We start from the raw sequence: 27,970 nt of genomic DNA on the forward strand, positions 1-27,970 counted from the left end.
GACAGGATTGACTACATCAGAAGCTCCATGTGTATATTACTTCAGATTTTCAGAACTTTTTCTTAGGCTAACATTGGCAAAAAAAAATTATGTTTGTCATGGTAGTTGAAGAAATAACATTCTGTTCCTCCACCTATTGATGTTAATACACTTTTGGAGCAACTAGGAATCATATTCTCCTTGGTAGTTGTTTCTGCAGATGTTATTTTAATATAGATTGCTATTTGAGTGGGTGTTTTGTATCTGATATATTAATATTGTAATTATTTCCCAGTTTCATATTTTGTATACACACTGATCTGTATAGTTGCATTCTTATACATTTTAGGACCTCAATATCCCCAAGATGTCCAAACAACAGCAAGCCATTAAATCACTGTATATTATGCTCAGCACTCTTACTTTCTCTTATATCATTCTATGGATTATTTTTAATACACTGCCCTTGATAGTAGCAGTGCTGTAGAAGTTGCTATCACAATAAGCTATTTATGTGAAAGTTTTACATCTTCAATTTTTTAATAGAGATTAATGTTTACATTAAATGCTTCATGATTTTTTTCTTAATATACATTTCTGCCACTCATTTTATTAACAAAAGAGAGCACTACAGATATGAGTTCGCTTTGAGCATCCTTCATTTTGGGGAATTAGCCAGCCTTCTGGCACTATCCCTTAGCAGATAATTGTTACAATCTCTTCTTGGCATAGTTTTTTTTCCAACTTGTGTTTGAGATATTAGCAGGAAATTGTTGAAGAGCAGTATTTCTCAGACTTGGTAATTTTAAGATGTATGAACTTTTACTGCCAGAATTCCCCCAGGGATGCTGGCTGGGAATTCCGGGAGTTTTAAGTCCAAAGATTTTAAAATTGCTTAGTTTGAGAAATCTTGTGCAAGTGGTTCCACAGATATCTCCCCATGTAGACCTGTCCTTTATTATTGCAACATATTGCACAATGATTTATTTAAATAATAACGACATCTGTGTCACCTTCCTTCTTTTGCTTTTGGAAACTACAATTCCCACCTACAGTTATGAGCATGTGCAGATGTATTAAGTGACGCAAACGATCACAGGACCCATCTGACAAGAGAGTCCTGGGCGTTGGGAGGCGGTGCTGTGGAAGCTTTTCCATTTCTCGGCAACAAGGAAGAAGGGAAGCCGGAATTCTAGGAGTTGTTCGCTGTTTCCAAAGTGTAAGAGGTCGGTGAAGTCGCTTTTGCCTCCTCTTCTTGTTGAAGTGAATAACCGCTTCTATGGTTTCTAGCAAGCGGAGGAAAAGAATGGTTCCAGGGTTAACTTTTTAGGGCTCGAAGTTTAGTTGCGCTGGAGGTCGTGTTTTTCTCGATAGCCGAACGACGGGCGGTGGTGCGCTTTGTGTGGGTCCTTACTAGCGGTGGGGAGGACAGGAAGAAAGCCGTAGTACCGTGGTGGGGTGGGAGGGCGGCTGGTTGCCCCATCGGCTACAACTCGTCTAGAGGAGGCAGAGACAAATCCAACGAGGTCACGCCATCGCGTTTTGTAATCCTTCGAGCTGTAACGAGCTCATGGAGTCTGAATCGCTTATTTATATTTTTTCCCCATCTTAATGTCAGAGAAGAAGGTTGTGGAGTTTTAAATCAGGAAAGGGAAGATGGTTTAATGGCACTTCAGCCTAGCCTTTTTAGGAGAGGGAAAAGAGGAACTGCAGGTTTTAAAACCAACTTTCACCGGTATAGAATTTCAGACTAAGGTGAAGTAATTTGTGAATTGCCGCAGAAGGTAATTCAAGACTGTAGTGATGCGCTGATCTGTTTCTTAAGAACTGCGTAAATACAAACATTGGGCTGTAATAGAAAAAATGCTTACCTGTTTAAGTTTTTGCATGATGTTACTGTCATGTCCAAGGTTTAAAAAATCCTGCTGCAAGACAAAAGAAAATAGCTGGGAGTCTTTGTACTTTGCCTTTAAGAAAAAGTACAGCACAATCAGATGTAAGATTCTCTTTTATAAATCTGACGAAACAGATTGGGAAATTATTACTGACATCTACAGAAATAAATATGATCTTATTTTCCAGATACATTGATTATGATTCCCATTATCAGTAGTCAACATATTAGGATGGTTTTATAGTTATATTGTATGATGTCTTTGATTAGACAGTACAGTAAATATATTTTGATTGATTGATAATGGTGATAATTATATTTGTGATCCTGAAACATCTGGAAGAAGCAAGCCTGAAATAAAGTAATTATGAAATAAATCATTTAGCATTCAAGGGGCTGATAGAAAGTTAGCATTTTTTCTCTCGAGTAAAGTGATTTATTTTGAATAGTGCAGTTTCCATCTCAAATGGATACAAATGTCTCAACTTTGATGGGTCCATATAGTAATTTAGAAATATCCTTTGTTAGGATGAATTATATATTCAATTTACCTAGATATAATTTTTAATCCACTAAGATCAAACCAGTAATGTCTTATCAGTTTTTATGAGCTAAAGTTTAATGGAGTGGTCAATATATTGGTGTCTCTAGCTGAAAGAAATTCCAGGAATATTTATGGTTCTAAATCTTGTTTTAAAGAGCTTATGCCAGTAATATGGAACATGATTGAATTGTAGAGCAAATCTTTTACAGAGAATATATCAGAGATATGCGACTTCTTTGAAAGGGGTATTTAAAATGCACATTAACTTTTCACGCTACTTTTGTTTCCCAACACAATAATCATGTAGAGACAATTGGGAACAGCTTCCAAAGCAGCTGTGAGAGTCTGGGGGAAAACCCCTATTCCAGACATGTCAAACACAAGGCCCGGGGGCCGGATGCGGCCTGTGAAGTAGTTTCATGTGGCCCACGGAGCCATTCTGGAAACAGTGAGGGAACAGCCCCCTCTGCCTTGGCCCTAGCCCAGGCCAACCGGGATCCAATGTACAATTTTGTGGTGGCCATCTATGCTGAAACGCATTCAGTCTTAACTCCACAAGGCCGTCTGGAAAGAGCGAGGAACCAGCCCCTGTCGCATCGCCCCCACCCCCTGGGTGCATGCTGGGGAGGTGTCACCCTTTGTGAGGAATGAAGAAATGCACCATTGCCTGGAAGTGGCCAGCAAATGGCCCTCGCCTACTTCACATATCCGGCTTGATAGGCTCCGGGGGAGGGGTTTCAGTGGGCAGCGGGGTGCTCTCCTCACAGCGCCAAGAGGCTGAGCCGGGTGGCGCGAATCCAAAAAGAAGCACGATGCTGCCCAGCCCCCAGCCTGCCCGGTTTCAGAAGGCAGCAAGGTGCAAAGCTGACTAACTTTGCACTGCCCGGCTCAACCTCTCGGCACTGTGAGGAGAGTGCCTTACTGCCTGCCAAAATCAGGCAGGCTGGGGGCTGGGCGGCATCATGCTTCTTTTTGGTTTTCGGCTGCCCAGTTCAGCCTCTTGGCGCTGTGAGGAGAGCACCCCGCTGCCTGCCGAGACCGGGCAGGCTGGAGGCTGGGCGGCATTGCGCAGGTAACGTTGACTCATGGCATCCCCTCCCCCAGAGCCCACTAAGCCAGATATGTGAAGTAGGTGAGGACCATGTGCTGGCCACTTCCAGGCGATGGTGCATTTCTTCATTCCTCAGGAAGGGTGACATCTCCCCAGCTGCGTTTCTTGCCTGTTTTTCTCTCTCCCTCATCTCAAATATTTTCCCACCACTCTGTACTTAGAAAGGAAGAAAGGAAAGAAGGAAAAAAGAAAAGGGAGGATCTGAGGGAAGTCCTGCCTTAGTCCTGCCCTGCTGCCCTTTCACCATCCCCTTGCCCCCTCCTCCTGGCCTATCCTGGGGGTCTCCCATCCTATTGCTAAGGAAGCTTTGGATACAAAGCCGGGTCTCTTCCCATGGAGAGGGAATGGGCCTCCCTCTGACTTTGCCCTCGTACCCATCATGAGCAACCTGGCTAAGGAGAGCAAGCACAGCAGCAGCAGCCTTGAGAAGGAGGTAAGTGCAGCTGGGCGCCCCCTTGGGGAAGTGGCGCTGGGCTTGGTGTCGTGGGTGTTCGAGAGCCAGGCTGGGCATTTGGCCTCTGCTGCCCAGGGCTCCGGGCAGCCCGCACCACTATCCAACCTCCCTGCATGGCCTGAGAAGGAACAGTGAGGCTCCTCCAGTGGACCATGCCTTGGCACTTGCCCTGGGCCTACCCCCTTCTGCCAGAGACCCTCAGATCTGTCCCACTCCTGCCTAGACACCCTTGACGTGAATGATGTAGAGCTGGCCATGCCCACCCATTAGGCCACACCCACTCCATCCACGCCCACCCAGTAGGCCACGCCCACTCTGGCTACACCTACCCACCCCCCTGAGGGCAACCGCAATGCTGATGCGGCCCTCAATGAAATTGAGTTTGACACCCCTGCCCTATTCTATCAGTTTGAGAAAAATTGCATTGGAAGTTTCTTGTTCATTTACTGATAAGAATTTTTCAGACTGCAGGTGTAAATCCTGTATTTTCAAATACAGGTGTGGTTTACCTTTCATCTACTTATTTTTTGGGCTTTTGCTACTTATCAATTGAATTTGCCTTTAAAGCAGGGGCAAGCAAAATTTGTGGCCAAAAACTGTTTTTGATAAATCTATACCTGGGCTGAATGGAAAATTTAGGATGGCAGATGTTTTTATTCTCCCTTTCAACCAACTCCCACTTCAGCATTAACCACAGCATTAAGCCTAATGTAATTGTTTTATTTATTGCCCAGTATTGGTGGTTGTTTACAACCAGTTTGGTGTAGTGGTTAAGACCCCAAGTACAAAACAAGAGACTGGACTCTAGTTCCTCCTTAGGCACAAAGTAAACTGGGGGACATTGGGCCAATGACTCCCCTTCAAATATAGGAAGCAGGCAATGGCAAATCGCTTTTGAAAAACATTGCCAATAAAACTGTAGGCACTAACCCAAGCAATTGCCAGGAGTTAAAAACCGACTTGAAGGCACACATACATGCGCGCGCGCGTGCCCCCCCACACAAAATCATGGACATAGCAGCAGTGGTCTTGGAGTAGAGTCCATGGTTTGAAGACCTTGTTTTTTCTCAGCTGAGTGCAAAATTAGGCATATTTATTAGTTTCCAAATTGATTTCAGTTTCTAAATTGATTTCAGAAACTTGAAAATAGGTTAAATCTCTAAAGTACACATGGATTAAATCAACTTGCATATATAGGTAATTGATTAATATATTTCTCAATTTTAATTTACAATTTTTTTAAAAATCATTGTCTTAGAATTATAACATTAAATAACATCTAGGCTAGTTTGGTCTGCCATGTTCAGATGGTGCTTGGCAAGTCAGTTATGGTGCAAATTCTGTAGCTGTGCTGATTAAATAATTAAAAGGAAATAATGGAAAGAAAGGCAGATGTACATACATTCAGCATTGTTGTTAAATCTTGCTTATGATTTTCCTGAGTCTAGAATGTTAAAATTTTTAACTGCTTATTCTTCAGAAACAGAAAAGTCCTTCATATGGTATGATATTTTGGATTTGTAAATGAAATAGCCTCCTAATAAAAAATAGTCCTGAAAATTATGGACAAGAGCCAGTTTGGTCTAGTGCAGGGGTAGGCAACCTTGGCTCTTTTAGCTGGCTCAGGAATTCTGGGAGTTGAAGTCCACGAGTCATAAAAGAGCCAAGGTTGCCTACCCCTGGTCTAGTGGTTAAGGCACCAGGCCAGAAACCAGGAGACACTGATCTCTAGTCCTGCATTGGTCATAAAAGCTGGCTGGTAGAGTTTGGTCCAGTCACTTTCTCTCAGCTCAACCCACCTCACAGTGTGGTGGTGGTTGTTGTTGTAGGGAAATAGGAGGAAGAAATATTAGTTACATTGCCGCCTTGAGTTATTTATAAAAATAATAAAGGTGGGATAAAAATAAGTAATAAATGGCCACAATAATTTCAATTATTCTTTTAACCTATCACCATCAAGAGAGAAGAATGCATTTTATATCAACTTTCATGAATTTGGCATCCTTTAGATATGTTAATAACTTCCAGAGTTGGGATCCTCTTTGACAATCGTTACATTGATCCATTTTGTTAATGTCATTACTGCTATGTTTTGCTTTATCTCAGAGGTCTATCATATTCTTTTTGCTCTAGAGATTGGTGATGGCATTGGTGAAAAGTGGATGGTTGCTCCGACAAAGTAAGTAATGGATTTTATTTTCCACTCTTTGCTTTGGGGCCAAATAGCTTGATATTAAGAAATAATGATTGGATCACTTCAGATTGTTTGTTTTAAAAAGTCTGCAACTACAGCAGACAGCATTCTCTATGCAAGGACTTTTTTCCTTTTTTTACCCCTCTTCTTCCAATCAGTAAGAAGTGTTTTCTTCCCACAGGGCAAATTACAATGGCCATGGTAGTGGGGAAGAACTCTCGTATTGGGGAGAAAGGGATTAAACAGCTGTTCCCAGCAGATACCTCCAGATATGCAGAGCTACAACTCCTATGTAAATGAAGACTCAGTCATCCAAGCTTTTGGCCTAAATGACTGAGTCTTAATTTACACTTGCAATACATTTTGAGGAGAAACCCTTGGAAGAGTTAGTACATTCCAACACTCTCTGTCTAACTTAAATTTTTCATTTTGAGTGAAGTTACTTGGATGAGTAACAAAATGTCTCAGTTTAATAAACTTTGGTCCAATTGCCATATCTTCTTTTAAGATATAACTCATTTGATTTCTCTTTGGGAGATGGAATTCTGGAGTTGTGGACAACATAGTAGGAGAATATGATGCTGGGAATAGTGGATTAGATATATCCTCCCAAAGTAGTGCTGTTTGGATTAAAAAAGCGCTTCAAAAATGCTTGGTAATGGTCTTGGTGGCTGCATGGACTAAGGCAGAAAATGTCAGGTAAGCCAATAACTTCTTAGTTTATTTTAGTTCTTATTTGATCTATAATTTGGTTCTTCCATCTTTCAGAAAAGCATGTGAATAGGCTTTTATGTTTGCATTATCATATTTTAATGATTGCCATTATTAAAATGAAAATATTCTGCAGCATTTTAGCCACACAGTAATTGTAGAGATGTCTGTCTCCTTCACTGGTTAGAGGAGAAAACGTAATTGCTGCCTTTGATGAATGGTTTGTCAGAATGAGTCAGCTAGCTCTTAGGAAGAGTCAGGAAATACTTCCTGGCATCCAAGCTGTGTCTTAAAAATATAAGAGTAACTTAGCAGACTCAGAGTTTGCAGCATTTGATTCCTACATCTCTGATTGGATGATTATGGGAAGGTCACTTGCTTATGTGTCACAATAGTTGATATTCAGAGGAATCCCCAACCTTCCTGTGATCCTGAAGATAATTTAAGGTGTAGGTTTATTGTTCAATATCCAGGGATAGCCTCATCTTCCATGAGCATTTTTAATCTTTCAAAGATTACAAAGTTAATGGCTGGTGGCCATTCCTATATCCTGAGGTAATGCATTCTAGTACTTTTTTAAAGGGAAAGTGTTTGAATTTTTCTTAAAGCATTGTAGAATGTTCAAACCTATTAGTAATTTTAGTTACTTCAGTGTAACAAATAATAGAATAATTGAATAATAGAGTTGGAAGGGACCCTGGAGATCTTCTAGTCCAGCTCCTTGCTTAAACAGAAGATCCTATATTACTTCAGACAAATAGTTATCCAGTCTCTTGTTAAAAACTCCAGTGGTGGAGCACCCACAACTTCTGGTGGCAAGCCATTTCACTGATAAATTGTTCTCATGGTTAGAAAATTTCTCCTTAGTTCTAGATTGGATTTCCATCTGTTACTTCTTGTCCTGCCCTGAGGGCTTTGGGGAATATGTTGACCCCCGCCTTCTTTATGACAGCCCCTTAAGTATTGGAAGACTGCTGTCATGTCACTCCTAGTCCTTCTCTTTGTGAAAGTAGACATACCCAGTTCCTCAGACTTGAGACCCAAGTTTTTTACTAACTTATTTATTTAATTTATTGGCTGGGTGGCTTAAAAGGATAAAACGATTCAAAACCTATATGCAATACGAATAAGTTACAAGTCAGGTATGCATATTGCTCGCTTGTCTTCACCTTCCATGATTATTCTATATGTATTTCTTTAGGTACTATATTACGACGCTGGAAGAAAAATTGGTTTGATTTGTGGTCTGATGGACATTTATTATTTTATGACAATCAACATCGACATGATGTAGAAGATAAAATTCACATGAAAATTGACTGTATCAATATCAGAGGGGGAAATGAATGCCGAGGTGAGTATGTGCTTTTTATATGACTTTCCATTTCCCTTCACATGCCTGTGTCTACTTCCCCCCCCCCCCCAATATCTAAGAGAACTTAGTGTCACCTGTAATAACAGTGTTAGTGGTGTAGGTTTAAAACTAATTAAATGCAGAGAAATTGTTTTAAATGGAGATTAGTGATGGCTGGGTTGTTTTGTTTTTTTTTGTGTGTGTGTATGTGTATGTGAGCACACAGAATAATAGTCTTCATTGATTCAGTGGGACTTACTCCTTATGTAGGCTTGAATAAAATTTTAGTGTTATAATAATTGGTTTGCCCGCAGTGATGACAATTCCCTTTATTTTTTTAAGGACAGAATTTGTATACCTGTCTTGGATTAGTTGGTTTTTATTTCACAAGAGAAGACAGGATGCTGGAAGTTTCAGCTTATATATTTCGTAACTAAAGGAATATATTTAATGACCATTAAAGCAGTTGTTTTGCCCCACTTGGCAACAGTTTCATGTTATATAATGTGGATGATGACTGCCCAACTCTTCTTTACTGCCTTCTGCTTAAAAGAGTTGAAAGACTGCATCGTGTGTTTACTTAGAAAAGAAAAAAAATTAAGGAATATTTGAAACAGTGCTCCATAAGAGATAGAACAGATTTGTTTTCTGCTGTTGCAGGGGATAGGACTAGAACTGATGAGTGGAAATGGCATGCTAATTTCAGATACATTTGAGGAAGTAACACACTCCAATTCAAACTTTGTTAGATCCTGGGGAAATGTTGAGGATTCTGCAGTTAAAGTAGATACATTTGCAAGGTGCCTAGGCTGGGAAGATAACTCCTGCCTTGTGATTCTGGAAATCATTTTGAGTCAAATGGTTGTCCATATTGTATCTCAAGTTCAAATGTCTTATTTTACTTATGATTTTTAAATACCAATTTCTGTTTTTGTATTATGTAGTATTTTGTATGGGTATTATGAGCTTGCATTTTGGATTCCATCAGGGGAGATATTTCTTTTTTATTAGGGAACCAAAATTTTTGGGGGGAATCTCGGCTTGGAATCTCAGCTCCTTTTGCTGAGATTCCTCCTGCCCCCTGCAAGCAGCTCTTCAAGAGGGAAAGGACTGCCTGTCAAATGAAACAGAATGCCTCTGGAATGCTGCATAAGTGGAAGGTAGATCCCAAAGATCTGAGCTATGTTCCTGCAGCACTTCGGAGGAGGACTCTTCATGTATGGAGGGGAACTGAACTTGACAGGCAGCTCTTTCACTTTGTCTGCTTAAATGATCTGGGAGATTGCTTAACGATTGCAACTGAGAATGATGGATTTGTGGTCATTTAGCAAAGCAGTCACGTGGGAGTCTTGCTTAACAACTGGTTCCATTTGTGCAGTGGTGGGATTCAAATACCTGAACAACTGGTTCTCTGCATGGCCATCACTTCCGGAAGTCCGTTCTGAGACAGAGAGGCCTCCCAGGCCCAGAGCAGCCCACCGGAAGTGCATGGATACCACTTCCGGAAGTCTGTTCTGAGCCTCGGAGGCCTGGGGAAGGCCTCCCAGGCTCAGAACGAATTTCCGAAAATGGCGTCCATGCACTTCCGGCGGTCTGTTCTGGGCCTTGCGAAAAAGGGCTAGGGCATCAACAAAAGTCAACAAAAAATTAGGTACCAGTTTTACTGAACCGGTGCAAACTGACTGAATACCATCACTCCATTTGTGGTTGTAAATCAAGGACTACCTGTATAAAGCAAAGAACTATTTCTTATATTTGTCAGGCATGGCTTTTGCTTTGACTGGTGAAAGATATATAGCATGAAAAAACAAGTATTTTTCCCATTTTAATTGTCAGGTGCCAGGAAAATCAGGAGATCCAGAAAGTTCAACGACAAAGGGAAATTTAAGAATCAGAAAGAATTCAAAGTGGGCTGCACTTAAATCTCTTGTGGGCGTGAAGGGACTCATGACTGATGATGTGTTTGACCCCTCCCTTGGGCTCAGCCTGGTCATCTCCTACATTAATTCTTGGTTTGCTTATAAAAGCTTGATTGGTGTATGAAAAGTATATATTATTGATTGAATATTGTCAGGTCACCTCTTACAAATATATTTTAAAATAGTTTTAATCTTTATTAAAATTGGAAATGGCAGTTACTGAATTGCCAACGCTGCAGCATCTTTTCTCTTCTTTTTATTTAGAAGAATTAGGCAGACAAAAAGTTAGCCCTGAAAATGAGTGGCAAAAAACCCCCACAACACATTTAGAAACCCCCCAAAGTAAAGAAAATTCTGTATGAACAGATTTTGTTTTCCACAGTATCAGATATAGAAATTGCTAATTTTCAGAAAGAAAATTAAGAAAGCTGGATGTTTGGATTTTTGAACAGTTTGATTTTTATCTTGAACTATTAACTTTTTATCACAAGGTGTAAAATCATCTCTATTTTGGATAGGTTTTCAGCCTCCAGAGGGCAAAGCTAAAGACTGCTTGCTGCAGATAATTTGCCGTGATGGGAAGGTGCTCAATCTCTGTGCAGAAAGTACCGATGATTGCTTGTGAGTTTTGAATGATTTGCCTCTTCTGCTTTGATTCAATTATAGGCGCTTAGTTACTTTCATAATGGAAGTAGCTCATATTTGCATAATTCATATATATATACAGATTGATGTAATCTGTATACATATATGAATTAGGTAAAACGGTAACAGTTTTGCCAATTGCAAAATGCCACTCTTTTTGTTTGCTCTTTTTTATAATCCCCAAATTGTTTATTTTTTATTTTCCTGTATCTGTATGTGCATCTTACCAGCAGCTAAGTATAGTTGTACATAATTTTTAAAATGTATTGCTGTACTTCATGAAGATATAAATGTTAATCCTACTTTCCATGACCTGTTGACTTTCTCTGATGACTTTTGAAGTTCAGGAAATGAACCGTGCTAGATTATCCTGAGTATTCAATTGCTTTGTTAGCAATTTTATTTGCTTTCTTCTTTCAAGATTAGCATATAGTAGCACATAACTGCTAAAATAAACTTAAGTTTCTCTCTGTCCATTGAAATATCACCAACATTATGTTGTGATCCTCTAAATCCTCAAGGTGAATATAAAATCATATGTTGCAAATGTTTTCTTATAGAAACTGTTGGTCACCAGAGTGATGGAGTCATTAGGAAAGGATTAACTCTTTTGGGGGTGAAAAGGCAGGCTAATAAAGAATCCTTCCCCTCCTCTCCCTCTCTAGCCAACACATTTTATATATTCTCAAAGGTGACAGTGGAAATACCAAGTTCATCCATAGAAACCTTGATCTGAGCCCTAATGTCTTGTGATATCTAAGGAGCAGAGTGACAGTGGCAGTGACAGGTGAACTGAAGTTGCTCTGAGGCATCACTATGAGTGGCATCTCTAACAAAGCACGTAGCAGTTGTCAGCTCAATTATGGCTTGGTTGTCTGTTTTTTAGGACTGCTCTTAGTCCTGAGGTCCCAATGCATGAAAGATGTCTTAAGGGGAAGTTGTAGTTGGTGAGGGCTTTTGAGATAAGGGCCTACTTTCAGTGGACTGCTTCTAGTTCTCTGCCCCTTCAGGCATTACAGTTTGCCGAGAGCAATGGCACAACCTCTAATATTTATTGTATGTCTCCCAGAGTCTCTCTCTCTCTCTGTCTCTCTGACATATAAATACACATCCACACACACATATGAGATAATAGAAATTTGGTTCCATTCTATGGAACACTAATCTTTCAATATTTTTTCATATAGAATTCATAATGTTTTCTTCCTGCAGCCTTTCTACTTTCACTCTGCTTTCTTTCATTCCTTTCAAGATATTTTTTCCCCCATGTTTCATTCTTGAGACTACCAAATATGGGCAGTTCCATGCTCAGAATTACTAATCATACTGGGTGACATTAGTTTTGTTTTCCTAATATTTAACATTAACATAAATGGAAGATGTTTTCATGATAGTCTGAACCTCAGTGGGGAAAATAGGACTGTGTGTATTGTCACTAAGGGATGTGAATTTTTCATAATGATAATGAGGGATTGAACCCTTTCCCTTCTAATGCCTTTAGAAATCAAAAGACACCATGCTGTCCAGTATCTGTCCATACTTATTGGGGGCCAGAAAACATGGCTTGCTCATGAAGAATTTATCTAAGCAAATACTGAAATTTTGACTGTCCAGATAGTGAGTTAATTTTTAACGAGCCATTGTTCATCACTATTTAAAGAAAAACTGGTTCTTTGCTCCACTGCTAGTATTAAACACATTTACATTGCTTCATTCCACAAATTGTAGGGAGATCTCAAGGATATTGAGATGACCTAGGAAAGTACTAATAACTTGGGCCAGTCTTCCCATAATTATCAAGCAAATAGCCAAGGTACAATTTTATTGCTTCTAAGCAGCTTTTTGGCAACATAGGCTGTCAGAATATGCTGTATGTTGTCATGTCTATCCTAGAGGATGGTACCATAGTACATTTTCATGTCAGCAGCGTTGCGATGATGATCAAGAACTTAGATGTGGGGTTTGATAGTCCTGCCAAAAAGAGAAATTAATCTAAACTTATATTTTAGACAGGATGGGTATCTGTTTTACTTTTTATATATTGTCCTTAGAGTAGTGGGAAATGGTTTATAAGTAATGTATTATATATAGCTGAAATGGATTCCTGTGACTGAGAAGAAATTCTTTTTGGACCTGTGTTCTCACATGAAGAATAGTTGACCATTGGTGATCTGAGATGACTCTGGAGAAGTGGAAATGACAATGTAGCTAAAACCAATGGACCGGTGATGAGTTGGGTCAAAGGAACTTCTCTGGCCAAGGAGAGAATGAGAGAGCACCTATTTGTATTCCAGATAGCTACTCCTTATAAAGTAGCTGCTGGATAATTGTTTACTTTTGGGTTTAAGCATTTAAGGATACTGGGCTCATCCAAACTCACTTTTAAACACTTTTGGATTTATTATTTTAAAGTTAAAAGAAGTCTTCCAAGCAACCATTTTGAAAAAATACCTGAAAATGAGAAACTAGAAGAGACTAAAGTTCCAGGCAGTAAAAAAAGGAGAAAGAGAGAGAGAGAGAGAGAGAGAGAGAGAGAGAGAGAGGCCTATCTTTTATTCTTGAGTCAAAAGAGGAACAATGAAACTGTGAAACATACAAAATGATAAATTTGAGACATTTAAAATAATTTTTGAAAAGTTGGGAGAAATTTATATCTAAATTGACAGCAATAATTATTGTACCTGTTGATACATTCTAAAGATGGGAAAGAAAATAACATGAAAGAATTTATAGACTGACAGAATGAAAAAGTGAAACAAATTCCAATTGATGTAGAAATATTGGAAAATAAAGAAATTGTGGATTATAAATTAGAGATAACAGCCAGATTGGAAATACAGATGATAAGTCAAGAGATGAAAAATGACTTGGACAAGACTTACTGGACTTAGAGAAGAGGTTTTCTAAGCCTTGAAGAGATCTCTGAGATGGGAGAAAGAAAATTTGATTGGAGATTCAATCCTATGACAGCAGCTTGATGAATTAAAGATCAAAATTGTCAGAAGCAAAAGAAAGGAATATAAAGTTGACTTGTTTGATCAGGGTTAAAATAAATATTTCTATAAAATTGTGGAAACCCTTTGTGGACTTTTTGCCAAAACCTGGACAGAAATAATGATGGGTTTGCAAGTGTATAGAAGAGGGGGTTATCAGAAGAAGTGAATTATGTATATAATTTTATGTGGGTGGGGACATATTAAACATTCCTGCACTTACTGCAAGGAATTACTTCTTTAAATATTTTTAATATTTTTTTCTTTTTCCATTCTTTTGTGCACTTTATATTTTATTTATTTTTACTTTATTTTCATTTCTGATTTTGGTTTATCTTTCAATATTGTTAAACTCTTTAATAAAAAGGAATTTAAAAAAGAATAGTTAACAATTTTCTATAAGATCTATCAACTGGTGACCAAAGAAAAATTTCACAAAACATTAGAATTTTTACTATTAAACTGGTTCAGTTATAACTGGTAATTGCATACATAATTTGATCTTTGCTAGTGATTTGTTTCTTTTCATGCTTTACTTAGCTTATGTTTCTTGTAGGGCTTGGAAAATTGCTCTTCAGGATGCCAGAACAAACGAAGTGAGTATTTTTTGTTGTTGTTGTTATCTGTGGTGAGAGACATAACTATTTATTTGTTATGATTTTTATTCCACTTCAATAATATAATTCTAGGCTGCTTACAAGCTTTACTGTTACTGATATTTTAATAATTAGTAAAAATGTAATAAATAGATGTTTCAGAAGAGGGTGCAGAGGATGTTTTTAGTGAGATTTGGTGTACTCATTTTTCAATTGAATAGGTTTTGTAAATCCACAAAGAGAAAAGGGAAAAAAAAGCCAACTGCCTTAGGCTATAATCCAACCATGAAAAAAACCAACTGCTTTAGGCTAATCCAAATATTCCCATTATTTCAAAAATATAAAAAGCCCTCTATTTCCAAATAGTTTCTATTATAGTTATATCCAGGGTCAGAAGATATGATTGTAAAAAATCTTTTCTAGTATAAAGTCACACACAGTTCTTTTTATTTACAATGGGTTAGTCCAAGGTCAGCAACTTCTCCAATTCTTTTTGTATTGTTGTAGTATCTCCTCTCACCACTAGATGTCTGTATTAATTGTAATGTCTATGTCCAGGTTTAAAAAGATTTTTTTAAATGGTTTCTCACAAAAAAAAAAAAAAATCCCCACATCATAAAGGTTAGCAAAATTTTCTTTAAATCAGTCCCAGTTTCATTTTTGTATATTCTTTTATATTCCTTAATTTCATTCCCCCATTTAAAACTTTTCGCCGCTTTTAACTACCTTCCTCAATGGTCTTCCTGGGGTCTTTGCTTTGGAAATTATCCAATCTGGGGATTTATATTTCTAAGTCCACAGGGAAGAGAAGTAAAAAATAGTCTCACCCAGATCTTAGCACATTGTTAACAATCAGCTTTTCAGTGGCATGCTGTGGCATGCCGCAGTTCTTTGCTTCTTTCCCGGTTATCTATGACTTGGGCTGCCTGTGCATTTACCTGCAGCCTTTCTCCCGTCCTTTTGAAGAGGTTCCTCGGTTCATTTGGGCTGACCGCCATCGGCTCCAAACTCCCAAGGCTTCTCTTCCTCTTTGTCGCCTCGCCAGGGCAACTTTCCAACCTCAGACAGAGTGAAATCGTACTAGGAAACCAGAGCCCCGATTTCTTTCACCCATCTTGTCATGACACCCCAAGATGCTGCATTTTGTATTACTTCTAGCATCTTGGTCACCTCCAGTGGCAAACCACCTATAAAGTCTTTTGGTAATCTAGTCAAGTGATGAATAAGACTTGAGCTATTGACACCAGGACATCCTGGCATAGGTAGAGCATTAAATGGCACACCAGTCATGCTGGGTAGAAAGCTCCCATGGCTGTGGCTTCCACTGTTGTTAAAGCACAGTTGCTTTAACTGGGAGTCCAGTAATAGTATCCCCAAGTTGTGAATCCGCTCCTTTAGGAAGAGCACAACTCCATCAAGACCAACAGTATTGGATCACTTTGCTGTTTATTGATGAACAATAACTCTTAATTAGCTCACTTTTCCATTTGGGACTGTTGAGAAAGAACGTGCAGAGCAGGTTAGCTGTATGATTAAGTATAAGTCTTTCCAAAAGCAACACACTGGGCAATATCTGAGCAACGCTAGTTGACAATGTGCATTGTGTCTTTGAAGAAAATTGGCAAATTGCTAGGATCGATGCCACATTTGACATTGTTCATTATTGCATTTATTGAGTAGCCCAATCTGAGGGGGGGAGTAGAACATAATGACACTGCTTACCACTTTTTATCATGTTTGTTACAGATTCTGATTAAAAGGGATTATTTAAATGCAAGAGCAGAATCTGCAATTGAAGTCCCCTGTATATGTATAATAAAACATAAGCATTTGGGGATAAAGGAAAGAAGTGAGCATTCCATATATGGCCAACTATTTACTTTCCCAAAGTTAAACTGTAGGGAATTTTTTTAAAGAAGTATTTCCCTTCCCTTCTTTTCCCTTCCTTTCCCTTGCTCATGAATCTAAAGTAAACCTTGGGTAAGGGACAGTGGAGGCAGAGTTAAATTCATGAATAGGTCTGTTCTATCAATTCAAGCAGCTTTGGTGACTGGTCTACTCAAGGTTTGTTGGATTACAGGTCCTGTCACTTTGCTGAATGAGGTGGTGGGACCTGTAATCCAATACACTTGAAAGGAGCACCAGGATTATGCAAGGAGACTTCAGTGTCAGTTGAATGTGAGGTTTGTAAAATAACAACTTGTTTTGTAAAAAGCCACAATCTGTTTGCAGAAGTGAAAAGAGGGAAAGAAATATCCCCAGTGTTATGTACTCCTGGCTACTTTCCTTCCTGACCAGAAGCAAGCTCGCCTGACCAATAACCAGCCAAGACACAGTGAAGGCCTTTTGTTTTGTTTATTGCAATAAGCAGGGAGATAAGCTATCAAAGCTTGGTTCTCTCCAAAGTTTTAACCCAAAATATTTCTTTTTATACATCCCTTGTCCCGGCCGCCACATCTCTCCTCTTTCCCCATTGGCATAGATACTATGAGGTTACACTCTTTCCGACCGCCTCCTACATATTTCCTGCTACATACTAAATCATACATCACATGTACATTAAAATTAGGAGATAATTTATGCAAGGTGTGTCAGTTAATATTAATCAATTAATTGCGCATGCTCAGTTGCCTGAGTTCTGGCCCCCTTTTTTATGACTTCTTAGAAAAATAGGTTCTTTCTTGTTTTGCTAGTTATCTTCTATTACAGATGTTTTCTTCTTCCTTTTCCCACTCTTAAGACCCAGCTATTTTTGCCTACTTATTTCCTTTACATCTTTTCTTTATGCTAACCTTTCCTCTTTCCCACCATAGCTTCTCTACTCAGTAAATTTCCACTGCAGCAAATTCAATTTTAAATTTCTCTTTCAATATTAAATTTTGAGGACCTTTCTTTTACTTCTATCACCAGGGAGAGCAATATAGCAAGAGTCTTTTTTTTTTTAATAAATAGTGCTTTATGTAATACTTTAAAAACAAAGGATTCAGTCATTACCTGCACAAAGCCAACAAAAATCGAGTTGTTTTTGAATAACAAAACAATTTTTCAAAACCTGGTGGGGCTCCTGATTGGGATTCTTATTCTCATTCTTATGGTACTTATCTGAATGGCAGAGTGGGCTCTCGAAAATAGTTTCCTGCACAGTGCCATTCATTGTGGCATTTCTCACCTGCTGAAATAATTGAGTAATTAAAGACACCCAGAATTTTGAAGTTTTTCTCTTTTTTGTAAGAAGTCTGTTGTCTGACTATAGGATTAATTTTACTGTCGCAACTACTGCCAGCCTGATCTGTGTTACTTTACAGCGGCATCTCCTATTGTATTCATCTGGAATTCTGTATGCACTTACATTTGTCATATTTCTGATATTAAATAGAAAGCAAAACTGAGAGGCTTAATTTGTATAGTATGCATAATATATATTAAATTATCCAGCTATTAGTTAGAAGCACTAGTTGAAAAAAACCCTATCTTTGTCTTTTTCAACACACACCTTTTTTGTGCAAAAGATATTAGTTTCTTTGCCTTTCTTAGGTTTGACCTGCATAGTTGCAGTTGTCATTTAATAACATGGCCAACTTTTGCTGTATTTTTATGTTGATCTGCCCAGGCTTATGTTGCTTCTGAGGTGATGTATGATGACAATGCGATTTCTTCAGCACCTCCTCCATACACAGCGTATGCAACACCATCACCTGAGGTACTTAAAACCAAATGTGTAAATAATTTAAAATGGTAGTAATTGTCATGTTTATATCATCATGCATTAAACTTGCCGACAGGATCTCTGACTTGAAGCAGGACTGTTAGAACTATTTATTTCTTCATACAGGTGTTTTATGCCCCAATTCCTAATTAAAGCATAGCCTGTGGCTTCCTAGTCCTGGGACCCACCCAGACACTTGTGGGCACCAGTGGATAGAACTCAGCCTTCCCTTCCCTGTTCATTCGATTATTTTGATTGAAAGCCAATAAATGTGAAGTTAAGGTGTGCAAAGTATTTATCTCAAGTTTATCCTTTGTTTCTGAGGATTAATCTGGTGCCCATTAGATCCTAAAAGCACTCTTACTAAATTTAAATTGAATGGTGGTCTTTGTGTGTGCTAGCCAGTCCTGAAAAAAAAGGCTTAGATAGCTAATGACAGAAAGAGCATCCTAAAAAGGTAAAAGTGGTGCTGGGGAACAACCTAATCTGTTTGACTTTCTGGTAAATAAGTGTTTTGTAATTGGCCATATTCACTCTCACCATTTCTTTCACAAATGCTTCTAACATGACTATAATTTCCTTAGGTTTATGGTTACCCACAATACAATGGTGCATATCCAGGATCTCAGATCATCTACACTTCTAATGGACAGACATATGCTATACCTTACCAGTACTCAAACCAAGGTACTTGCTCTTTTTATTTTTCTCTTGAACTGATTCATAGTTTAGAGTCATTTTAATAAATAATAAAGCATTGTTTTATGCTACATTAGGGGAAAGCAATCCTTTTGCAATCCAAGCTGTAGAACCCCGTCCCCCTCATTGTTTCAAATTAGAGAAGGCTAAGCAAAATAGTTGGATTAGGTCTATTGAGAAGCTTAATACTCTTATTTTAGGGTTATTGGTTTTTTTAATGAGTAATTTGTTATTGAAATTTGAGCCATGTGATCTTGCAACACCAGGCAAGGAATCCTATGTAGCCTAGAGGTTGTCTGATTTTGCTGTTTATTAAGAAATGGGGAGAAAGTGTGGTGGAATCTCCAATTGGAGTGGAGAGAAGGGTGGAGTAAAGACATTGGCAAGCTTGGAATCGCTCCAGGGGAGAAAGCAGCTGAGGCCAGACCCTCCCTAAAATTCCTGAAGCTTTTATCTGTTGTTCCCAAGAGAATGCAGTTAGTTTGGCTAGATTATTATAAATAGGCTAGCAAAAATAAGGAAGCACCTCTGTTCAGCTAATGGTGTTGTTTCATATTCAAATGAGTTGTCCTTAATGGTGCTACATCTACATGGAGGGAAGTAAGCAGTGGGTTAACACAAGGTTCTATCTTAGGCCCAGTGCTCCTCAGTATCTTCATAAATGAGGAAATAGAAGGGGAACTCATCAAATTTGCAGATGACACTAAGCTGGCAGGAGTAGCCAACACCCCAGAAGACAAGCTCAGGATCCAAAAAGATATTGACAGACTTGAACAATGGGCCCTATCCAACAACATGAAATTTAATGTGGAGAAAAGCAAGAGCCCTAGTGAACAATCACTTAAACATGAGCCAGCAGTGTGCAGCAGGAGCCAAAAAAGCTAATACAATCCTTGGTTGTATACACAGAGGCATAGAATCAAAAACACGTGAAGTATTAGTACTGCTTTATAAAGCCTTAGTAAGATCACACTTGGAATACTGCATTCAGTTTTGGTCACCACATTACAAAAAGAGACTTTGAAAAAAAAAGTGCAAAGAAGAGCAACTAAGATGATTAAAAGCCTGGAGACTAAAACACATGAAGAATGTTTTCAGTATTTAGGTTTGACTAGTCTAGAGAAAAGGACTACTGATAGCAGTTTTCCAGTATTTGAGAGGTTGCCACAAAGAGGAGGAGGTCAATTTATTTTCCAAAGCACCAGAGAGCAGGACAAGAAACAATGGATGGAAACTAATCAAGGAGAAAAGCAATCTGGAATTAAGGAGAAATTTCCTAACAGTGAGGACAATTAACCAGTGGAATAGCTTGCCGTCAGAAAATTGTGGGTGCTTGATCATTGGAGGTTTTTAATAAGAGGCTGGACAGTTACTTGTCTGAAATGGTATAGGGTCTCCTGCTTGAGCAGGAGGCTGGACTAGAAGACCTCCAAGGTCCCTTCCAGCTCTATTCTGATTAACATGATTTCTTGCACCTGAAAGAATTTTATTTATCCTATTTTACATCTCATGTGTTTACACTGAACCAGTAACTATTTTGGAAGCAGTTCTATACATACTTATGTGGAAGTAAATGCTACTGAATTTACTGATCATTTATGAGTAGATATTTAGATTACACTACTGAGTCTGTCCTGTTTGCATCCACTCACAGCGAAATGTACTCTTTTTAATAACTTAGTAATTTTAGGATTAAGTTTTAGTTTTGTAGTTACAGAATTGATTCCATATGACAAACACATTCAAACAAGACCTCCTGCTCTTCCTAAGTATTTTGGAGGATTGGGAATGAGTTAAACGAGAGCAATATCTGAATACACGTGCAGTCTTAACTCTTTTACTCATGCTCCTTCATTTACCCCTTTTGTGCATATGTGAATATGTTAGAGAACATTATGTATGTTCTCTAATGCTCTTTGCTATTAAATTCAAGCTCTTCTAGTTGACATTCACTACAAAACTTCTTTTATTACTTCCTGATAAGATATAGCCCAGAATGTGTTGGGTGTCCAATTTTATGGAGATCTAACATTCCTTGTGCTAGAACAATACGAAAATAAACAGAAAAAAAGAAATTATTTCAAGTTTAGTTCACTGATATCCCCTTTTGTTTTCTTCAGGTCCCTATGGCCCGCTTCCTGCAAACCATGTCATCATTCGAGAACGTTACCGAGATACTGATGGAGACCTGGCACTGGGCATGTTGGCTGGGGCAGCAACAGGAATGGCCCTGGGCTCATTGTTTTGGGTGTTTTAGATTTCCTTTGGAGTTTCAAGTTGAGGGAGATTCTTATTATTTTCTGTGTATAATAATATATATATTGGTAAAGTAGTGTATAGGCATTTCATAAGTTCTAACAATATTTTGGCTAATGATACACTGGAATTAGTTAATCACATTTTTAATCATCCAGAAAGTTCACTTTAGTTAAGAAAGGTCAAGTAAGTTTGAGCCTATGTAATGATAAACAAGTAGCAGTAATAACAAGTGAAGTATTACTAATGGTGGCTAAACAACCACAACTGACTTCATTTTACAGTGAAATATTAACAATTCTCATAAAATTACTTCAACTGCTGCCTCAGAAGGAAACTCAAATATCTTTTTAAACACTCCTCAGAGACAAAAGATAATGACTTAGTATACACTCTGTGGAAAGGGAGAAGGAGAGAGAGAGAGTTTCTGTGTGTGGATTCAGGTGGTTCTTGTATTTCAACAGTTGGTAAATATTCACCCTAAAGGCAGATATAAATCCTCCTAGATCATTAAGCCACAAACACTCCAACATTTTGCTTTGAAAAAATTCCAGTCTGTACTTGAAGGAGTTTGATGACCATGCAAATAATGCCAGTGTCATATAAGTTGCTATCTTATTTAGTTGGAAGATTAGCAAAAGCCTGGACATGATCCTCTGGATGTGCTATGCACTCTTAGCCAAGTGGAGATTGTTATTTAGAACTCTGGGAGTTGTCATTCCATCAGGGGGACTTTAAGTAGGGAATGGTGACTACCTATTAACACCCTCAATTTGAGAATTTTAGCTGTGCCAGAATTAGTCAAGTATCAAAATGTTTCAACCTGCATGTGAAAACAATTTGGCTTTGGGTCTTGATAGATAGTAGGAGATGTTATAGTTCTACTGGGCATTTAAGTTTTTTATATTCAAAGTAGAATAATTATAGAGAATGGAGGCTAACAAAAACTTATTCATTTCTTTTTATTGCAAATTATTTTTAATAATTATTTACCGTTCTGGGACATTGTAAAGAGGCTTGTCCTTGGTGATTAAGCCTGCTGTGCATACAAGAGTTCCTGATGAGTTTCATTTTCTACTTTTAGCTAGCACACAGTATTAACTGTAAGAACCTGGTAGTTTTATAAACAGTGCATGCATGTCCTGTTGAAATCTTAAGATCTGCATACAATTCTTCCAATTGTCTTTTATTGTCTGTTCTTCGTTTTGTAAGTTAAAACTTTCACAAAAGTAGACTTGGGTGATGCCAAGTACCATACAGGCAAGTGCTAATACAGTGTGCATGATATCCTGTTGAGATAGGATAATTAATTCAAAGCTGGGGATGGCACAAGAAATCTTATTACTGGTTTCTGTAAGCTTTGCATTAAGCATATGCTGTTACTTTTTGCCTTAGGTATATATGCAACAACAAAATTTAATGTGAGATATGGGTGTCATCCATCATTGTTGAACTTGGAAGCTTTCTTTTAAAGAAATGAATAATCTCTCTGCTAAGATATTTTTATTGTTTTGATGAATGGATCCAGTCTAGGACATTTCAAGTGATCACACTGTAAATTGAAGATAATAAATGTTTCATAAATATGATACGTATTTAAATAATTTATGTTACTTTGAAATATATAGGTTACATTGGAAGCATTTCAGATTTAAGAAATTGATTATATAGTGAAAATTAATACTAGCTTTTGCTCTTTTTATGTAACTTGTCAAGTGCACCTTTTATGTCTTTCATAGATTTATCCGAATCCCCTATTTCTATGTACCGTATTTGTATTTTGAAAGAAAATAAATAAATTTAGTCTTTGAACTGCTGGCAAGTTTAAATTGTACATATCCCTGGTGTTTCCTGATAATTAAGTTAGGCACCAAAGATTATCACATGATGTATCAAAACGATAAAAGTAGTCTTTTATTGGAACATTTATACTCTTATTAAGCAGAATTCTTTGAAGTTAGAGAAAACTACTAGTTTGATCTAATGGTTAAGGCACAAGGCTAGAAATCAGATAAATGTGACTTCTAGTCTCACTTTAAGCATAAAAGCTGGCTTTAGGCCAGTCATTCTCAGCCAAAATCATCTCACAGAGGAGTTGTTTCAAGGAAAATGGGGAGAGAAAGGAATAATAGGTATGTTAGCTGCTTAGAGTTATTTATAAAATAAATATACACAAAAATATATAAAACATTTTCTAACAGGATTTTAAAATGCAGTGGATCAATCAGATGAATTACTGTTGGATTTTAGTTAAATATAGAAGGAAGGAAAACAATCCTGTGTATCATCTATAGCAGCGGTCCCCAAACTTTGTGGCTTGGCAGCCCGACTGGAAGGGGGAGGGGAGAACTGGGTAGCGTGAGTGGCGAGCTGGCACACACACATACAAGTGCCTGCCAGCTCGCTGCTCATGCAAGTTGAGCCCTATGCACATGCTCCAACCAGCCACTCACGTGGCCCAATTCCAAATAGGCCTCTGCCTAGTAATGGGCTGCAGCCTAGGACTCCTGATCTCTAGAAGTGGTTCTCAACCTCTTCTTCACCACAGACCCCCTTTAAATACCTTTTGTGGCCATGGACCCCCAAGACTTAACTCAAGATTTAAATCATAACATTTCTTCAAGCCTTTGTGGATCCCTTGTTACAGCATCACAGTCCCTGAGGGTCTGTGGACCACAGATTGAGAACCACTGATCTATAGAATTCTTGGGGCAGGTCAGGCAGTTTGAGTTTATGCAAGGGAACTTACAGTGAAAGAAGTGCTATTTCCATATCCTATAAGGCTTAGGGCTACCCAATACTGAAAAGGTATGTGTGTATGTTGGTAATGGGGGTTGGAAGGAGGGAAAAATATAATGAATATATGTATGAAGGATTTGTTTTGTTTTGATTCTGAATGTTGGCTGCTGTGAAAAATCTGGACTTTGAAAAACAAGTGAAGTGGTGGGGACAAGAAATTGGAGAGATGACATAATTTTGCAATACGTCTTGAAATGTCTTACATAATGGTTGAAAAACAGACCCCCCCCCCAAACTATAATATGGAAATACAATTTAGCTTTCAAAACAGTTTTTTGGAAAAGAAGACTTTCTATGCATAAAACCAACTTATGGACCCATTCAAAGATAAAGAGGGAGCAAGAGGCAAAGTTACTCATCTTAGGACTTTGTCCTTACCTGCTTCTTTTCAAAATCTGATAAGTTGCTTCCAAACAAGAAAAGAAAATAGAGGAAGAGAGAGATTGCTATCATGAGTAAGAAATGCAAGATGCTTTCAGGATTGAAACTTTTCCAGAGACCAGAAAGTTGCGATGTTCTTGTTATCTCAGTTTTCAGGCTTCAACAATTATTTTTTCACTTTAAGATGCATTTGGAAACACGAAAGAGTATCAAGTCACACAGAAGAAAATCATTTTTTTTCTCCTTCAGTCTTATGTGGGTATCTGGCTGGTTTTTTTTAGCATACAACTGGAGTGTCCATTTTCAATAAAACCTTAAGAGGTAGATTTCAGGTTTTATTCAATATAAGAGGAATATATTGGCAATTGTCTCCAGCCCCAACTTAAATAACTGAGTAAAGACCAAATTGTGGTAGTGAGCTATTGAAAAAAATTCTACAGTTTTTTTTTAAATAAGTCTTATTTAATGTGATAGAAAATAAACTACTTGGAAAACAAAATACAAAACAGAAGAAGATGGTCATGTGTTTGATGTGTTCTTGCACTTAATTGGAAGTGTGTTATAATTATAACAGTGATATAATTACTCTGCCCTGATCATCTTATAATTGGGTTATTCCAATGCACTCTACATAGGACAGCCCTTGAAGATAACCCAGAAGCTACATCTACATGAGCTGCATTGGTTGCCATTTGGCCTCTGAGTGCAATTCAAAGCACTAGTTATTACCTACAATGCCCTGTTTAGTATCGGGCCTGGATATCTGAGAGATTGCTTGTCTCCAATAATCTCTGCCCAGCCCATGTATTCAGCAGAGTGGGTGAGCTCCAAGTTGCCTCCATTAAATATTGCCATCTTTTGGGACCTAGGAAGCGATCCTTCTCTATTCCAGTTCCCACTCTCTGAAACAGCATCCCCCAGAGATAAGGTTGGTGACTTCTCTCCTGGGGTTCTAGAAAGCTTTGAAAACCTGGTGGTGGTCCCAGGCCTGGGTTCAAAATCAATTTGCTGATTTTATTTTTTATTAAGTTATTTTATTCTGGGCTCTCTGATTTAATATTTTTAGTGTTATTTATTTTTATTCTAGTTTTGTACACAACTGAAATTTGGCAGCCGGTAAATTTACATAAAAACAAGACACTAACGGGCAAATTATATGAATATTTTGTCACTATTGTACAATCACTGTCGAGACATCTTTACCTTCCCTGGCTTCATATACTTGAATTGGATCTATATCAGTGATGGTGAACCTTTTAGAGACTGAGTGCCCAAACTGCAACCCAAAACCCACGTATGCATCGTCAAGTGCCGGGTGGGTGTGGCCCATTGGCTGGGTGTGGTCAATTGGGTAGATGTGGCTGCAGTGGTAACGGCAGACTGGGTGGGACTAAAAACTTCAATCAATCAATTCCAACTTTGCAAGATCTTTTTTTTTCCTGTGAGAAGTCGAAATTGACTGATTGATTGAACCTTTTTTTTTGTACATGGTGGCCTAAAGCGAAAAGGTTTTATAAAACCCAGCTGAAGGCCTAGGACTGGGGCAAAGGCGCGTGTGCCCACAGAGAGGGCTCTGAGTGCCACCTCTGGCACCCGTGCCATAGGTTCGCCACCACTGATCTATATAAAGATATAGTCATGAAGCAGATCACTGGCTGTAGGAAGTGTGAGTGGATGCAGATTGAGAAGAATAGAGAGAGAGAAAAGTAAAACCACTGGCATTCTACCACTAGGCAATGATAAAGCTCAAAATTTTCAGCCAAAGAATTAAACTAACTGGGTAGAAAAATCATTCTCTCTGTTCTGGGGACAACAGAGCTTTCAAAACTGAGTTAATTTGACCAGCTTACACTGTTGGAATGTTCTACTTTCTGAATACAATATGGCTTCTTCCCACCTTTACCTACTATAGACAAGATATTGACATTTGAGGGATTGCATATGTCAGTATACAAAATTTATACTTTGGCCTTTAAAACAGGCATAAGGGAGATAGCTGAAAATCAACAAAATATTATTTGGCATTACTTCCATTTACTGTTGCCCCAAAGCAAAAGGTACAGTTTTGCAAGTATTAAGAGAGATAAGAAGAGGCAAAGATAAAAGCATCAATTAAATGCATGCAAGATGCTGAATCTATTTCCAACTATATGAGCTTAGCTTAGGTTTTAATAAGGAAGATCCTGCCTTTTCCAAGATCAGAAGAGCTATCTAAATATTTATTTTCTTAAATAGCAGAATTTTAGATCCCTTTGTAATAGGACAAAAAATAAATGTTGACTATGAGACAGGATATCACTTCTAATTTTATCAATAGTGATAAAAGTATTCAGTGGATTTTTTTTTAACTTGAATTAAGTTAATGAATTCTGGGCTGTATAGAAAACAGAAAACAACAAAAATAATCAAATGAGCTAAAAACAACAATTAGGGACAAAGTTGGTGAGACATTACAATATAGGCAGTCCTTGACTTATGACCACAATTGACCCCAAAATTTCTGTTGCTAAGTGAGACATTTGTTTTTGCCATACTTTACAACCTTTCTTGCCACAGTTGTTAAGTGAATCAGTGCGGTTGTTAAGTTAGACAGTTGTTAAGTGAATCTGGCTTCCCCATTGACTTTGCTTGTCAGAAGATCACAAAAAGTGATCACATGACTCCAGGACACTGGAACCATCATAACCAAGCATCTGAATTTTTATTATGTGACCATGGGGATGGTGCAACTGTCATAAGTGTGAAAAATGGTCATAAGTCACTTTTTTTCAGTGCCGTTGTAACTTTGAGTAATGACTAAATGAACTTGTAAATCAAGGACTACTGTAATACATTTTGTAGTATTGATTTAATTAAAATATCTTAAGACCACACCATATAAAAATATAAGTTAGATAACATATCTAACTTATATAAGTTTATTACAGTTTAACTGTAATAAAAATAATCAGTCTTAAAACTATATTTTAATCCTATATATAACATTCTGTTTGTCAAAAAGAGATGAAAGAAAATGTTCCTGTTTTAAAATGTTTTATGTCATTCTTGAACCAAACTCCATCCAATATTCAGTCTGTATTGAATCAGCAGTCCTTGACCTGCACAAGAGAACCACAAGATGGCAGCCAAAAACAAGCAATGTAACAATATTAGATTAAATAGAGATGCATTCCGCATATTCAGCACAAATGAGGAAAGCTTTCACTAAGCAGTAAAGTAAAATACCTTCCTATAATTCTAATTTTTATAGATTGATGCCAAAACTAATGTAACATAATTTAGAGTTAATAATTAGAAAAATTATTTTAGGTGAAATGAACACCGTGTGATAAACAAGGGAAAGAAAGTTGCCTGAATTTTATTTAAAGAGGCTATTATCAAGATGAGACTAGCAAATTAAATTCAACTTACAACCATTCATTTGGTTACCATTTGAAGTTAACAATGGCACTAAAAACATATGACTTATGTACTTACCACCCTTGCAACATCCTCATGGTCATATGATCAAATTTGATGCTTGGCAAGTAGCATGTATTTATGATGATTGCAGTGTCCCAGGGTCAACCTTTTGTTATCTTCTGACAAGCAAAGTCAATGGAGAAACCAAAAATCACTTAATATTATTAACTTAATTACAGTGATTCACTTAACAACTCTGGCAAGAAAGGTCATAAAATTGGGCAAAATTCACTTAACAACTGTCTTGCTTAGCAACATAAATTTTGGGCCTAA

The 27,970-nt window shown here is 37.9% G+C and overlaps 1 protein-coding gene across 2 annotated transcripts; it reads left to right on the forward strand.

Moving 5' to 3' along the window:
• The first annotated feature begins 1,091 nt into the window (after window positions 1-1,091).
• PLEKHB2 (pleckstrin homology domain containing B2) lies at window positions 1,092-22,890 on the forward strand. Of its 2 annotated transcripts, XM_015818505.1 has the most exons (8): window positions 1,092-1,205; window positions 6,116-6,161; window positions 8,089-8,241; window positions 10,679-10,781; window positions 14,355-14,394; window positions 18,005-18,094; window positions 18,685-18,787; window positions 20,920-22,890. In XM_015818505.1, exons 2-8 carry the CDS (start codon window positions 6,125-6,127, stop codon window positions 21,054-21,056), a joined length of 663 nt encoding a protein of 220 aa, XP_015673991.1. In that variant the 5' UTR covers window positions 1,092-1,205; window positions 6,116-6,124; the 3' UTR covers window positions 21,057-22,890. The 2 variants fall into 2 exon arrangements, with proteins under 2 accessions (XP_015673991.1, XP_015673993.1); XM_015818507.1 differs by lacking the exons at window positions 1,092-1,205; window positions 6,116-6,161 and adding an exon at window positions 6,714-6,875.
• Window positions 22,891-27,970: the final 5,080 nt, after the last annotated feature.

Source organism: Protobothrops mucrosquamatus, unplaced genomic scaffold (genome assembly GCF_001527695.2).
Source record: "Protobothrops mucrosquamatus isolate PMUCROS unplaced genomic scaffold, P.Mucros_1.0 scaffold755, whole genome shotgun sequence".
Taxonomy (NCBI): Eukaryota; Metazoa; Chordata; class Lepidosauria; order Squamata; family Viperidae; genus Protobothrops; species Protobothrops mucrosquamatus.

What these genes read in the sequence shown, in the direction of transcription:
- PLEKHB2 (XM_015818505.1), top strand. Translation starts at nt 6,125, where the DNA reads ATGGCATTGGTGAAAAGTGGATGGTTGCTCCGACAAA. An exon ending in GAAAGTACCGATGATTGCTT is followed by an intron (nt 10,782 to 14,354) that starts GTGAGTTTTGAA and finishes TGTTTCTTGTAG; the next exon opens with GGCTTGGAAAATTGCTCTTC. An exon ending in ATGCAACACCATCACCTGAG is followed by an intron (nt 18,095 to 18,684) that starts GTACTTAAAACC and finishes TAATTTCCTTAG; the next exon opens with GTTTATGGTTACCCACAATA.